This window comes from Mobula hypostoma, chromosome 28 (assembly GCF_963921235.1).
Source record: "Mobula hypostoma chromosome 28, sMobHyp1.1, whole genome shotgun sequence".
In the NCBI taxonomy this organism is placed as follows: Eukaryota; Metazoa; Chordata; class Chondrichthyes; order Myliobatiformes; family Myliobatidae; genus Mobula; species Mobula hypostoma.
In genome coordinates, this window is record NC_086124.1 from 32,965,777 (window position 1) to 32,980,021 (window position 14,245).

At 51.0% G+C, this 14,245-nt stretch overlaps 1 protein-coding gene across 4 annotated transcripts in view; it reads right to left on the minus strand.

Annotated features, from left to right (window-relative positions):
* The window catches only part of LOC134338889 (properdin-like), a 52,845-nt gene that overhangs the window by 20,780 nt on the left and 17,820 nt on the right, over positions 1 to 14,245 (minus strand). For all 4 annotated transcript variants that reach the window (XR_010016302.1, XM_063035053.1, XM_063035055.1 and 1 more), the window contains exons 3-4: positions 2,193 to 2,353; positions 1,341 to 1,511 (exon numbers count right to left, since the gene is read on the minus strand). Coding sequence is in view for 3 of the 4 variants with exons in the window: in XM_063035053.1 (XP_062891123.1) it covers positions 1,341 to 1,511; positions 2,193 to 2,353 (332 nt within the window). In the remaining variant the exon portion in view is untranslated. The remainder of the gene's footprint in view (positions 1 to 1,340; positions 1,512 to 2,192; positions 2,354 to 14,245) is intronic.

The window sequence follows — 14,245 nt, forward strand, 5'->3', positions numbered from 1 at the left end:
TAAGGTAGTTAAGAAAGCTTATGGGGTGTTAGCTTTCATAAGTCGAGGGATAGAGTTTAAGAGTCACGATGTAATGATGCAGCTTTATAAAACTCTGGTTAGGCCACACTTGGAGTACTGTGTCCAGTTCTGGTCGCCTCACTATAGGAAGGATGTGGAAGCATTGGAAAGGGTACAGAGGAGATTTACCAGGATGCTGCCTGGTTTAGAGAGTATGCATTATGATCAGAGATTAAGGGAGCTAGGGCTTTACTCTTTGGAGAGAAGGAGGATGAGAGGAGACTTGATAGAGGTGTACAAGATAATAAGAGGAATAGATAGAGTGGATAGCCAGTGCCTCTTCCCCAGGGCACCACTGCTCAATACAAGAGGACATGGCTTTAAGGAAAGGGGTGGGAAGTCCAAGGGGGATATTAGAGGAAGGTTTTTTACTCAGAGAGTGGTTGGTGCGTGGAATGCACTGCCTGAGTCAGTGGTGGAGGCAGATACACTCGTGAAGTTTAAGAGACTACTAGACAGGTATATGGAGGAATTTAAGGTGGGGGCTTATATGGGAGGCAGGGTTTGAGGGTCGGCACAACATTGTGGGCCGAAGGGCCTGTACTGTTCTGTACTATTCTATGTTTCTATAAACTAGAGGATCAGAGGGTGGATAAGGAGATGGGGAATGGGGAGAGAGAGGAGGAGAGGGAGGAGGGGAAGAAGGGGAGAGGGAGGAGGGGAAGAAGGGGAGAGGGAGGAGGGGAAGAAGGGGAGAGGGGGAGGGGAAGAAGGGGAGAGGGGGAGGGGAAGAAGGGGAGAGGGGAGGGGAAGAAGGGGAGAGGGGGAGGGGAAGAAGGGGAGAGGGGGAGGGGAAGAAGGGGAGAGGGGAGGGGAAGAAGGGGAGAGGGGAGGGGAAGAAGGGGGGAGGGGAAGAAGGGGAGAGGGAGGAGGGGAAGAAAGGGAGAGGGAGGAGGGGAAGAGGGGAGGGAAGAAGGGGGAAGAAGGGAGAGGAGAGGGGAGGAGAAGGAATAGAGAGAAACGGGGAAAGGGATAGAGAGAATGGGAGGGAAGAAGTCATAGATGGGGAGGAAGGGGAGAGGCACAAGTAGGGAAGGGGAGGGAGAGAGAAGCCGAGAGACACGGAGAGACAGTGAGACAGGAAACATGGAGGGAGGAGAAGGATAGGGGTGAGACAGAGTGATGCAGAACGAGGTGGAGAGGAAGGGAGGAGGGAGATGTGGGGAAGAGACTCACAGGGATGCGGGGGAGAGGCACAGGGAGGGACATATGGGTGAGGGATGGAGAAAGGGACGGGAAGAGGAAGGGAGAGCCACAGAGGACATGGAAAGTGTACTCACTGGGGCAGATCTGGTTGGTGTCACAATCTCTGTAGCTTTCCCTCGCTCCCGGGCACCCCCCGCCACAGGAGGGGGGAGGCTCAGAGCAGCTCCGCTCTCGCTTTTGCCGGCCTGTGTTGCATGTGAATGAGCACGGGCTCCATGGAGACCAGGCACTCCAGCCGCCATCCGCTGCAATATAGATCAGACAGCAAACATCACCCAAAGGCCGAGCCGTGGCGGCAGCGTCTCCCGCCGCCTCGCACTGACCCAGACTGCACATTTCACTGAACGTGTGACACACAGCTTCTGGGTCCCCCCACCACCCGCATCCTGCAGGGACACAACTCGCCCCACCTCCACCCGACAGAATTCACACCCTCCCCTGTGGAACCACGACCTACCTTCTCTCCCAGGGCAGGATTCATCACCCTCCAGCCCAGGGCATGACCCATGTCCTCCTCCTGGGACAGAGTTTACACTCCTCCCCCTGGGCCTGGGGTGGGGCTCATCCGCTTTCCTGGGACATGACCCACTTCCACTCCCCGGATCGGGACTCACACCCTCCCCCATGGAATCACGACCTACCTGCTCTCCCGGGACAGGACCCACTCTTCGCCCAAGGAAGAAGACTCGCTGTTCTGCCCCCCCCCCCCAACAACACCCCACCCTGCAACATAAACCACCCAGTCACTTGGCTCAGGGCTCACAGCCTCCCCCATGGGAAAGCAAACCAAACCCTCTCCTGGGTCCAGGACCTACCCTTCCCCCAGGGAAACGACCCACTCCCTCCTGCAGGATTGGATTCACACCCTTCCCCAAGAGATCCTGAACCATTCCCCCAGCAGACCCTCCCCCCAGGAAGGGACTCACTCTGGCAGCACGGCTTCTCCACGCAGGGTCGAGCCTGCAGCGTCTCCTCCTTGCGGCATTCCCGGATACCGAGACAGGCCCTGCGGCGCTGCTGCACGCCTGGCGTACAGGTGACCGAGCAGCGTGACCACTGCGTCCACTCACTCCAGTCCGACACCGGCCTGCAACCCAGAAAGGCAGAGGCCCCAGCCCCACTGTTCACTGCGTGTGTACACGCGTTTCTGTATGTGTGTATATGACAGGCGTAATTGTCCAGTTGCGTGCATGAGTGTATGTGTAACCATACACGTGTATGTGGAACATTGGCTGTGTGCAGTGTGTGGATGTTTGGGTGTGTGTATCACAGATGGATATGTGCATCAGTACTTGGGTAGATGTGTGTATCAGCACATGGCTACCTGTATCGTGTGTGGATGTGTATATCGGTACATGGCTACCTGTATCGTGTGTGGATGTGTGTATCGGTACATGGCTACATGTATCGTGTGTGGATGTGTGTATCAGCATGCATGTGTAAGTGTCAGTGAGTGGGTATGTTCAGAAGTGAGTTTGTGTTTGAGGGCACTGTAGTAAAAACCAACCCACCCCATCCAAGCAATCCTCTCAATCAGGAATGAAAGATGTCTTTAATGAAAGGCAGACGCACACTCCCAGGGCAGACAGCACATATGAAACCATATAACAATTACAGCACGGAAACAGGCCATCTCGGCCCTTCTAGTCCGTGCCGAACTCTTACTCTCACCTAGTCCCACTGACCTGCACTCAGCCCATAACCCTCCATTCCTTTCCTGTCCATATATCTATCCAATTTAACTTTAAATGACAACATCGAACTTGCCTCAACCACTTCTGCTGGAAGCTCGTTCCACACAGCTACCACTCTCTGAGTAAAGAAGTTCCCCCTCATGTTACCCCTAAACTTTTGCCCTTTAACTCTCAACTCATGTTCTCTTGTTTGAATCTCCCCCATTCTCAATGGAAAAAGCCTATCCACGTCAACTCTATCAATCCCCCTCATAATTTTAAACACCTCTATTAAGTCCCCCCTCAAGCTTCTACGCTCCAAAGAATAAAGACCTAACTTGTTCAACCTTTCTCTGTAACTTAGGAGATGAAACCCAGGCAACATTTTAGTAAACCTCCTCTGTACTCTCTCAATTTTATTGACATCTTTCCTATAATTCGGTGACCACAACTGTACACAATATTCCAAATTTGGCCTTATCAATGCCTTGTACAATTTCAACATTACATCCCAACTCCTGTACTCAATGCTCTGATTTATAAAGGCCAGCAAACCAAAAGCTTTCTTCACCACCCTATCCACATGAGGTTCCACCTTCAGGGAACTATGCACCATTATTCCTAGATCCCTCTGTTCTACAGCATTCTTCAATGCCCAACCATTTACCATGTATGTCCTATTTTGATTAGTCCTACCAAAATGTAGCACCTCACATTTTTCAGCATTAAACTCCATCTGCCATCTTTCAGCTCACTCTTCTAACTGGCCTAAATCTCTTTGCAAGCTTTGAAAACCTACTTCATTATCCACAACGCCACCTATCTTAGTATCATCTGCATACTTACTAATCCAATTTACCACCCCATCATCCAGATCATTAATATACATGACAAACAACACTGTACCCAGTACAGATCCCTGAGGCACACTGCTACACACCGTCCTCCAATCTGACACACAGTTATCCACCACCACTCTCTGGCGTCTCCCATCTAGCCACTGCTGAATCCATTTTAATACTTCGATATTAATGCCTAACGATTGAAGCTTCCTAACTAACCTTCCGTGTGGAACCTTCTCAAAGGCCTTACTGAAGTCCATATAGACAACATCCACCGCTTTACCCTCGTCAACTTTCTTAGTAACCTCATCAAAAAATTCAATAAGATTTGTCAAACATGACCTTCCATGCACAAATCCATGTTGAATGTTCCTAATCAGACCTTGTCTATCCAGATAATTATATATACCATCTCTAAGAATACTTTCCATCAATTTACCCACCACTGATGTCAAACTCACAGGCCGATAATTGCTAGGTTTACTCTTAGAACCCTTTTTAAACAATGGAACCACATGAACAATACGCCAATCCTCTGGCACCATCCCCGTTTCTAATGACATTTGAAATATTTCTGTCAGAGCCCCTGCTATTTCCACACTAACTTCCCTCAAGGTCCTAGGGAATATCTTGTCCGGACCCGGAGACTTATCCACTTTTATATTCCTTAAAAGCGCCAGTACTTCCTCATCTTTAATCGTCATACTTTCCATAACTACCCTTCGTGTTTCCTTTACCTTACACAATTCAATATCCTTCTCCTTAGTGAATACCGAAGAAAAGAAATTGTTCAAAATCTCCCCCGTCTCTTTTGGCTCCACACATAGCCGTCCACTGATTCTCTAAGGGACCAATTTTATCCCTCACTATCCTTTTGCTATCAATATAACTGTAGAAACCCTTTGGATTTATTTTCACCTTACTTGCCAAAGCAGCCTCGTATCTTCTTTTAGCTTTTCTAATTTCTTTCTTAAGATTCTTTTTACATTCTTTATATTCCTCGAGCACCTTATTAACTCCAAGCTGGCTATATTTACTGAAGATCCCTCTCTTTTTCTGAACCAAGTTTCCAATATCCCTTGAAAACCATGGCTTTCTCAAACTTGTAACCTTTCCTTTCAACCTAACAGGAACATAAGGATCCTGCACCCTCAAAATTGCACCTTTAAATGACCTCCATTTCTCTATTACATCCTTCCCATAAAACAAATTGTCCCAATCCACTCCTTCTAAATCATTTTGCCAACAGTACTCAGACAGGAGTACCTATTGTTAAGGGGCACAGCCACAGGGGTACTCTCTATTACCTGACTCTTCCCCTTCCTCCTCCTAACCGTGACCCACTTGTCTGCCTCCCATGGCCCCAGTGCGACCACCTGCCTGTAACTCCTCTCTATCAACTCCTCACTCTCCCTGACCAGACGAAGGTCATCGAGCTGCAGCTCCAGTTCCCTAACGCGGTCCCTTAGGAGCTGCATCTCGGCGCACCTGGCGCAGATGTGGATGTCCGGGAGGCTGGGAGACTCCAGGCCCTCCCACATCCGACACTGAGAACAACAAACTGCCCTCACACTCATACTTCCCCCTCCCCTCAAATAACAGTGAAAAATGAATACCAAACCTTCCTCGCCTTGCCCATTACCGCCTAAGGTCGTTGAGCCAAAGCCCTTAAGCCTTCACTCTGCTCCCAGCTCACTCCGCAGCCCGCAAACTAAGCTGAAACAGAAATAAATCTCCCTTTGCACTGTTAAATCACACACTCCCAGAGCCAGACACAGGTTGAAGCTTCTTATACAATGTCCTATCCAAAACTCCCAAGGACAGACACAGAGGGAGGCTCCCTCCATACCGTCCCACCACACACTCATAGTCAAGTCATAGTCATAGTCATACTTTATTGATCCCGGGGGAAATTGGTTTTCGTTACAGTTGCACCATAAATAATACATAGTAATAGAACCATAAATAGTTAAATAGTAATATGTAAATTTATGCCAAGGAAATAAGTCCAGGACCAGCCTATTGGCTCAGGGTGTCTGACCCTCCGAAGGGAAGAGTTGTAAAGTTTGATGGCCACAGGCAGGAATGACTTCCTGTGACGCTCTGTGTTGCATCTCGGAGGAATGAGTCTCTGGCTGAATGTACTCCTGTGCCCACCCAGTACATTATGTAGTGGATGGGAGACATTGTCCAAGATGGCATGCAACTTAGACAGCATCCTCTTTTCAGACACCACCGTCGGAGAGTCCAGTTCCATCCCCACAACATCACTGGCCTTACGAATGAGTTTGTTGATTCTGTTGGTGTCTGCTACCCTCAGCCTGCTGCCCCAGCTCACAACACAATAGCACTGGCCACCACAGGCTCGTAGAACATCCTCAGCATCGTCCGGCAGATGTTAAAGGACCTCAGTCTCCTCAGGAGTCTCCTGGGGTCAGACTCAGAATAAGCTCCCTCCACACTGTCCAGCACACATTCCCAGGGTTAGTCAGAGAAAAGCTCTCTCGACACTGTCCATCACACATTCCCGGGGTTCGACACGGAGAAGCTCTCTCCACACCGTCCAGCACACATTCCCAGGGTTAGACAGAGAAAACCTCTCTCCACACAGTCCATCACACGTTCCCGGGGTTAGACAGAGAAAAGCTCTCTCCACACTGTCCATCACACATTCCCGGGGTTAAACAGAGAGAAGCTCTCTCCACACTGTCCATCACACATTGCCGGGGTTAGACAGAGAAAAGTTCTCTCCACACTGTCCATCACACATTCCTGGGGTTAGATAGAGAAAAGCTCTCTCCACACTGTCCATCACACATTCCCAGAGTTAGACAGGGAAAAGCTCTCTCCACACTGTCCATCACACATTCCCGGGGTTAGACAGAGAGAAGCTCTCTCCACACTGTCCATCACACATTCCTGGGGTTAGACAGGGAAAAGCTCTCTCCACACTGTCCATCACACATTCCCGGGGTTAGACAGAGAAAAGCTCTCTCCACACAGTCCATCACACATTCCCAGGGTTAGTCACGGAGAAAAGCTCTCTCCACACCGTCCATCACTCATTCCCGGGGTTAGACACAGGAAAAAACTCTCTCCACACCATCCATCACACATTCCCGGGGTTAGACAGAGAAAAGCTCTCTCCACACTGTCCATCACACATTCCCAGGGTTAGACACGGAGAGAAGCTCTCTCCACACTGTCCATCACACATTCCCGGGGTTAGACACAGGGAAAAGCTCTCTCCGCACCATCCATCACACATTCCAGGGGTTAGACAGAGAAAAGCTCTCTTCACACCGTCCATCACACATTCCCAGGGTTAGACACGGAGAAAAGCTCTCTCCACACTGTCCAGCACACATTCCAGGGGTTCGACAGAGAAAAGCTCTCTCCACACCGTCCATCACACATTGCCAGGGTTAGACACGGAGAAAAGCTCTCTCCACACCGTCCATCACACATTCCCGGGGTTAAACAGAGAGAAGCTCTCTCCACACGGTCCATCACACATTCCCGGGGTTAAACAAAGAGAAGCTCTCTCCACACTGTCCATCACACATTCCCGGGGTTAGACACAGGGAAAAGCTCTCTCCACACCATCCATCACACATTCCAGGGGTTAGACAGAGAAAAGCTCTCTTCACACCGTCCATCACACATTCCCAGGGTTAGACACGGAGAAAAGCTCTCTCCACACCGTCCATCACACAATCCAGGGGTTAGACATGGAGAAAAGCTCTCTCCACACCGTCCATCACACATTCCCAGGGTTAGACACGGAGAAAAGCTCTCTCCACACCGTCCATCACACATTCCCGGGATTAAACAGAGAGAAGCTCTCTCCACACTGTCCATCACACATTCCCGGGGTTAGACCGAGAGAAGCTCTCTCCACACCGTCCATCACACATTCCCAGGGTTAGACACGGACAGAAGCTCTCTCCACACTGTCCAGCACACATTCCCAGGGTTAGACACAGGGAAAAGCTCTCTCCACACTGTCCATCACACATTCCCAGGGTTAGACAGAGAGAAGCTCTCTCCACACTGTCCATCACACATTCCCGGGGTTAGACAGAGAAAAGCTCTCTCCACACTGTCCATCACACATTCCCGGGGTTAGACAGAGAAAAGCTCTCTCCACACCGTCCATCACACATTCCCAGGGTTAGACAGGGAAAAGCTCTCTCCACACTGTCCATCACACATTCCCGGGGTTAGACAGAGAAAAGCTCTCTTCACACCGTCCATCACACATTCCCAGGGTTAGACACGGAGAGAAGCTCTCTCCACACTGTCCATCACACATTCCCGGGGTTAGACACAGGGAAAAGCTCTCTCCGCACCATCCATCACACATTCCAGGGGTTAGACAGAGAAAAGCTCTCTCCACACCGTCCATCACACATTCCCAGGGTTAGACACGGAGAAAAGCTCTCTCCACACTGTCCAGCACACATTCCAGGGGTTCGACAGAGAAAAGCTCTCTCCACACCGTCCATCACACATTGCCAGGGTTAGACACGGAGAAAAGCTCTCTCCACACCGTCCATCACACATTCCCGGGGTTAAACAGAGAGAAGCTCTCTCCACACCGTCCATCACACATTCCCGGGGTTAAACAAAGAGAAGCTCTCTCCACACTGTCCATCACACATTCCCGGGGTTAGACACAGGGAAAAGCTCTCTCCACACCATCCATCACACATTCCAGGGGTTAGACAGAGAAAAGCTCTCTTCACACCGTCCATCACACATTCCCAGGGTTAGACACAGAGAAAAGCTCTCTCCACACCGACCATCACACAATCCAGGGGTTAGACATGGAGAAAAGCTCTCTCCACACCGTCCATCACACATTGCCAGGGTTAGACACGGAGAAAAGCTCTCTCCACACCGTCCATCACACATTCCCGGGATTAAACAGAGAGAAGCTCTCTCCACACCGTCCATCACACATTCCCAGGGTTAGACACAGGGAAAAGCTCTCTCCACACCGTCCATCACACATTCCCAGGGTTAGACACAGAGAGAAGCTCTCTCCACACCGTCCATCACACATTCCCAGGGTTAGACACAGGGAAAAGCTCTCTCCACACTGTCCATCACACATTCCCAGGGTTAGACAGAGAAAAGCTCTCTCCACACTGTCCATCACCCATTCCCGGGGTTAGACAGAGAAAAGCTCTCTCCACACCGTCCATCACACATTGCCAGGGTTAGACATGGAGAAAAGCTCTCTCCACACCGTCCATCACACATTCCCGGGATTAAACAGAGAGAAGCTCTCTCCACACTGTCCATCACACATTCCCGGGGTTAGACAGAGAGAAGCTCTCTTCACACCGTCCATCACACATTCCCAGGGTTAGACACGGAGAGAAGCTCTCTCCACACTGTCCAGCACACATTCCCAGGGTTAGACACAGGGAAAAGCTCTCTCGACACTGTCCATCACACATTCCCAGGGTTAGACAGAGAAAAGCTCCCTCCACACTGTCCATCACACATTCCCGGGGTTAGACAGGGAAAAGCTCTCTCCACACTGTCCATCACACATTCCCGGGGTTAGACAGAGAAAAGCTCTCTCCACACTGTCCATCACACATTCCCGGGGTTAGACACGGAGAAGCTCTCTCCACACCGTCCATCACACATTCCCAGGGTTAGACAGAGAGAAGCTCTCTCCACACCATCCATCACACATTCCCGGGGTTAGACAGAGAGAAGCTCTCTCCACACTGTCCATCACACATTCCCAGGGTTAGACACAGGGAAAAGCTCTCTCCACACCGTCCATCACACATTCCCAGGGTTAGACACGGAGAAAAGCTCTCTCCACACCGTCCATCACACATTCCCAGGGTTAGACACAGAGAAAAGCTCTCTCCACACCGTCCATCACACATTCCCAGGGTTAGACACAGAGAAAAGCTCTCTCCACACCGTCCATCACACATTCCCAGGGTTAGACACAGAGAGAAGCTCTCTCCACACTGTCCATCACACATTCCCGGGGTTAGACAGAGAGAAGCTCTCTCCACACTGTCCATCACACATTCTAGGGGTTAGTCAGAGAGAAGCTCTCTCCACACCGTCCATCACACATTCCCAGGGTTAGATACAGGGAAAAGCTCTCTCCACACCGTCCATCACACATTCCCAGGGTTAGACACAGGGAAAAGCTCTCTCCACACTGTCCATCACACATTCCCGGGGTTAGACAGAGAGAAGCTCTCTCCACACCGTCCATCACACATTCCCAGGGTTAGACACGGAGAGAAGCTCTCTCCACACTGTCCAGCACACATTCCCAGGGTTAGACACAGGGAAAAGCTCTCTTGACACCGTCCATCACACATTCCCAGGGTTAGACAGAGAAAAGCTCCCTCCACACTGTCCATCACACATTCCCGGGGTTAGACACAGAGAGAAGCTCTCTCCACACTGTCCATCACACATTCCCAGGGTTAGACAGAGAAAAGCTCTCTCCACACTGTCCATCACACATTCCCGGGGTTAGACAGAGAAAAGCTCTCTCCACACCGTCCATCACACATTCCCAGGGTTAGACACGGAGAAAAGCTCTCTCCACACCGTCCATCACACATTCCCAGGGTTAGACAGAGAAAAGCTCTCTCCACACTGTCCATCACACATTCCCGGGGTTAGACACGGAGAAGCTCTCTCCACACCGTCCATCACACATTCCCAGGGTTAGACACGGAGAGAAGCTCTCTCCACACCGTCCATCACACATTCCCAGGGTTAGACACAGAGAGAAGCTCTCTCCACACCGTCCATCACACATTCCCAGGGTTAGACACAGGGAAAAGCTCTCTCCACACCGTCCATCACACATTCCCAGGGTTAGACACAGAGAGAAGCTCTCTCCACACCGTCCATCACACATTCCCAGGGTTAGACACGGAGAAAAGCTCTCTCCACACTGTCCATCACACATTCCCGGGGTTAGACAGAGAAAAGCTCTCTCCACACCGTCCATCACACATTCCCAGGGTTAGATACAGGGAAAAGCTCTCTCCACACCGTCCATCACACATTCCCAGGGTTAGACACAGGGAAAAGCTCTCTCCACACTGTCCATCACACATTCCCGGGGTTAGACAGAGAGAAGCTCTCTCCACACCGTCCATCACACATTCCCAGGGTTAGACAGAGAGAAGCTCTCTCCACACTGTCCATCACCCATTCCCGGGGTTAGACAGAGAAAAGCTCTCTCCACACCGTCCATCACACATTGCCAGGGTTAGACAGGGAAAAGCTCTCTCCACACCATCCATCACACATTCCCGGGGTTAGACACGAAGATGCTCTCTCCACACTGTCCAGCACACATTCCCAGGGTTAGACACGGAGAGAAGCTCTCTCCACACCGTCCATCACACATTCCCAGGGTTAGACACGGAGAGAAGCTCTCTCCACACTGTCCATCACACATTCCCAGGGTTAGACACGGAGAAAAGCTCTCTCCACACCGTCCATCACACATTCCCAGGGTTAGACACGGAGAGAAGCTCTCTCCACACTGTCCAGCACACATTCCCAGGGTTAGACACAGGGAAAAGCTCTCTTCACACCGTCCATCACACATTCCCAGGGTTAGACAGAGAAAAGCTCCCTCCACACTGTCCATCACACATTCCCAGGGTTAGTCAGAGAGAAGCTCTCTCCACACTGTCCATCACACATTTCCAGGGTTAGACAGAGAAAAGCTCTCTCCACACTGTCCATCACACATTCCCGGGGTTAGACACGGAGAAGCTCTCTCCACACCGTCCAGCACACATTCCCAGGGTTAGTCAGAGAGAAGCTCTCTCCACACCGTCCATCACACATTCCCGGGGTTAGACACGAAGAAGCTCTCTCCACACTGTCCAGCACACATTCCCAGGGTTAGACACGGAGAGAAGCTCTCTCCACACCGTCCATCACACATTCCTAGGGTTAGACACGGAGAGAAGCTCTCTCCACACTGTCCATCACACATTCCCAGGGTTAGACACAGGGAAAAGCTCTCTCCACACCGTCCATCACACATTCCCAGCGTTAGACACAGGGAAAAGCTCTCTCCACACCATCCATCACACATTCCCAGAGTTAGACACAGAGAGAAGCTCTCTCCACACTGTCCATCACACATTCCCGGGGTTAGACAGAGAGAAGCTCTCTCCACACTGTCCATCACACATTCTAGGGGTTAGTCAGAGAGAAGCTCTCTCCACACCGTCCATCACACATTCCCAGGGTTAGATACAGGGAAAAGCTCTCTCCACACCGTCCATCACACATTCCCAGGGTTAGACACAGGGAAAAGCTCTCTCCACACTGTCCATCACACATTCCCGGGGTTAGACACAGGGAAAAGCTCTCTCCACACCGTCCATCACACATTCCCAGGGTTAGACACGGAGAGAAGCTCTCTCCACACTGTCCATCACACATTCCCAGGGTTAGACACAGAGAAAAGCTCTCTCCACACCGTCCATCACACATTCCCAGGGTTAGACAGAGAAAAGCTCTCTCCACACTGTCCATCACACATTCCCGGGGTTAGACACGGAGAAGCTCTCTCCACACTGTCCATCACACATTCCCAGGGTTAGACAGAGAAAAGCTCTCTCCACACCGTCCATCACACATTCCCAGGGTTAGACACAGAGAAAAGCTCTCTCCACACTGTCCATCACACATTCCCGGGGTTAGACAGAGAGAAGCTCTCTCCACACCGTCCATCACACATTCCCAGGGTTAGACACGGAGAGAAGCTCTCTCCACACTGTCCAGCACACATTCCCAGGGTTAGACACAGGGAAAAGCTCTCTCCACACCGTCCATCACACATTCCCAGGGTTAGACACGGAGAAAAGCTCTCTCCACACTGTCCATCACACATTCCCAGGGTTAGACAGAGAAAAGCTCTCTCCACACTGTCCATCACACATTCCCAGGGTTAGACACAGGGAAAAGCTCTCTCCACACTGTCCATCACACATTCCCGGGGTTAGACAGAGAGAAGCTCTCTCCACACCGTCCATCACACATTCCCAGGGTTAGACACGGAGAAAAGCTCTCTCCACACCGTCCATCACACATTCCCGGGGTTAGACAGAGAGAAAAGCTCTCTCCACACCGTCCAGCACACATTCCCAGGGTTAGACACAGAGAGAAGCTCTCTCCACACCGTCCATCACACATTCCCAGGGTTAGACACAGAGAGAAGCTCTCTCCACACCGTCCATCACACATTCCCAGGGTTAGACACGGAGAAAAGCTCTCTCCACACCGTCCATCACACATTCCCAGGGTTAGACACAGGGAAAAGCTCTCTCGACACTGTCCATCACACATTCCCAGGGTTAGACAGAGAAAAGCTCCCTCCACACTGTCCATCACACATTCCCAGGGTTAGACAGGGAAAAGCTCTCTCCACACTGTCCATCACACATTCCCGGGGTTAGACAGAGAAAAGCTCTCTCCACACCGTCCATCACACATTCCCAGGGTTAGACAGGGAAAAGCTCTCTCCACACCGTCCATCACACATTCCCAGGGTTAGTCAGAGAGAAGCTCTCTCCACACCGTCCATCACACATTCCCAGGGTTAGACACGGAGAAAAGCTCTCTCCACACCGTCCATCACACATTCCCAGGGTTAGACACGGAGAAAAGCTCTCTCCACACCGTCCATCACACATTCCCAGGGTTAGACACAGGGAAAAGCTCTCTCCACACCGTCCATCACACATTCCCAGGGTTAGACAGAGAAAAGCTCTCTCCACACTGTCCATCACACATTCCCGGGGTTAGACAGAGAGAAGCTCTCTCCACACTGTCCATCACACATTCCCGGGGTTAGACAGAGAAAAGCTCTCTCCACACTGTCCATCACACATTCCCGGGGTTAGACAGAGAAAAGCTCTCTCCACACTGTCCATCACACATTCCCGGGGTTAGACACGGAGAAGCTCTCTCCACACCATCCATCACACATTCCCGGGGTTAGACACGAAGAAGCTCTCTCCACACTGTCCAGCACACATTCCCAGGGTTAGTCTGAGAGAAGCTCTCTCCACACAGTCCATCACAAATTCCTAGGGTTAGACACGGAGAGAAGCTCTCTCCACACTGTCCATCACACATTCCCAGGGTTAGACACAGGGAAAAGCTCTCTCCACACCGTCCATCACACATTCCCAGCGTTAGACACAGGGAAAAGCTCTCTCCACACCATCCATCACACATTCCCAGAGTTAGACACAGAGAGAAGCTCTCTCCACACTGTCCATCACACATTCCCGGGGTTAGACAGAGAGAAGCTCTCTCCACACTGTCCATCACACATTCTAGGGGTTAGTCAGAGAGAAGCTCTCTCCACACCGTCCATCACACATTCCCAGGGTTAGATACAGGGAAAAGCTCTCTCCACACCGTCCA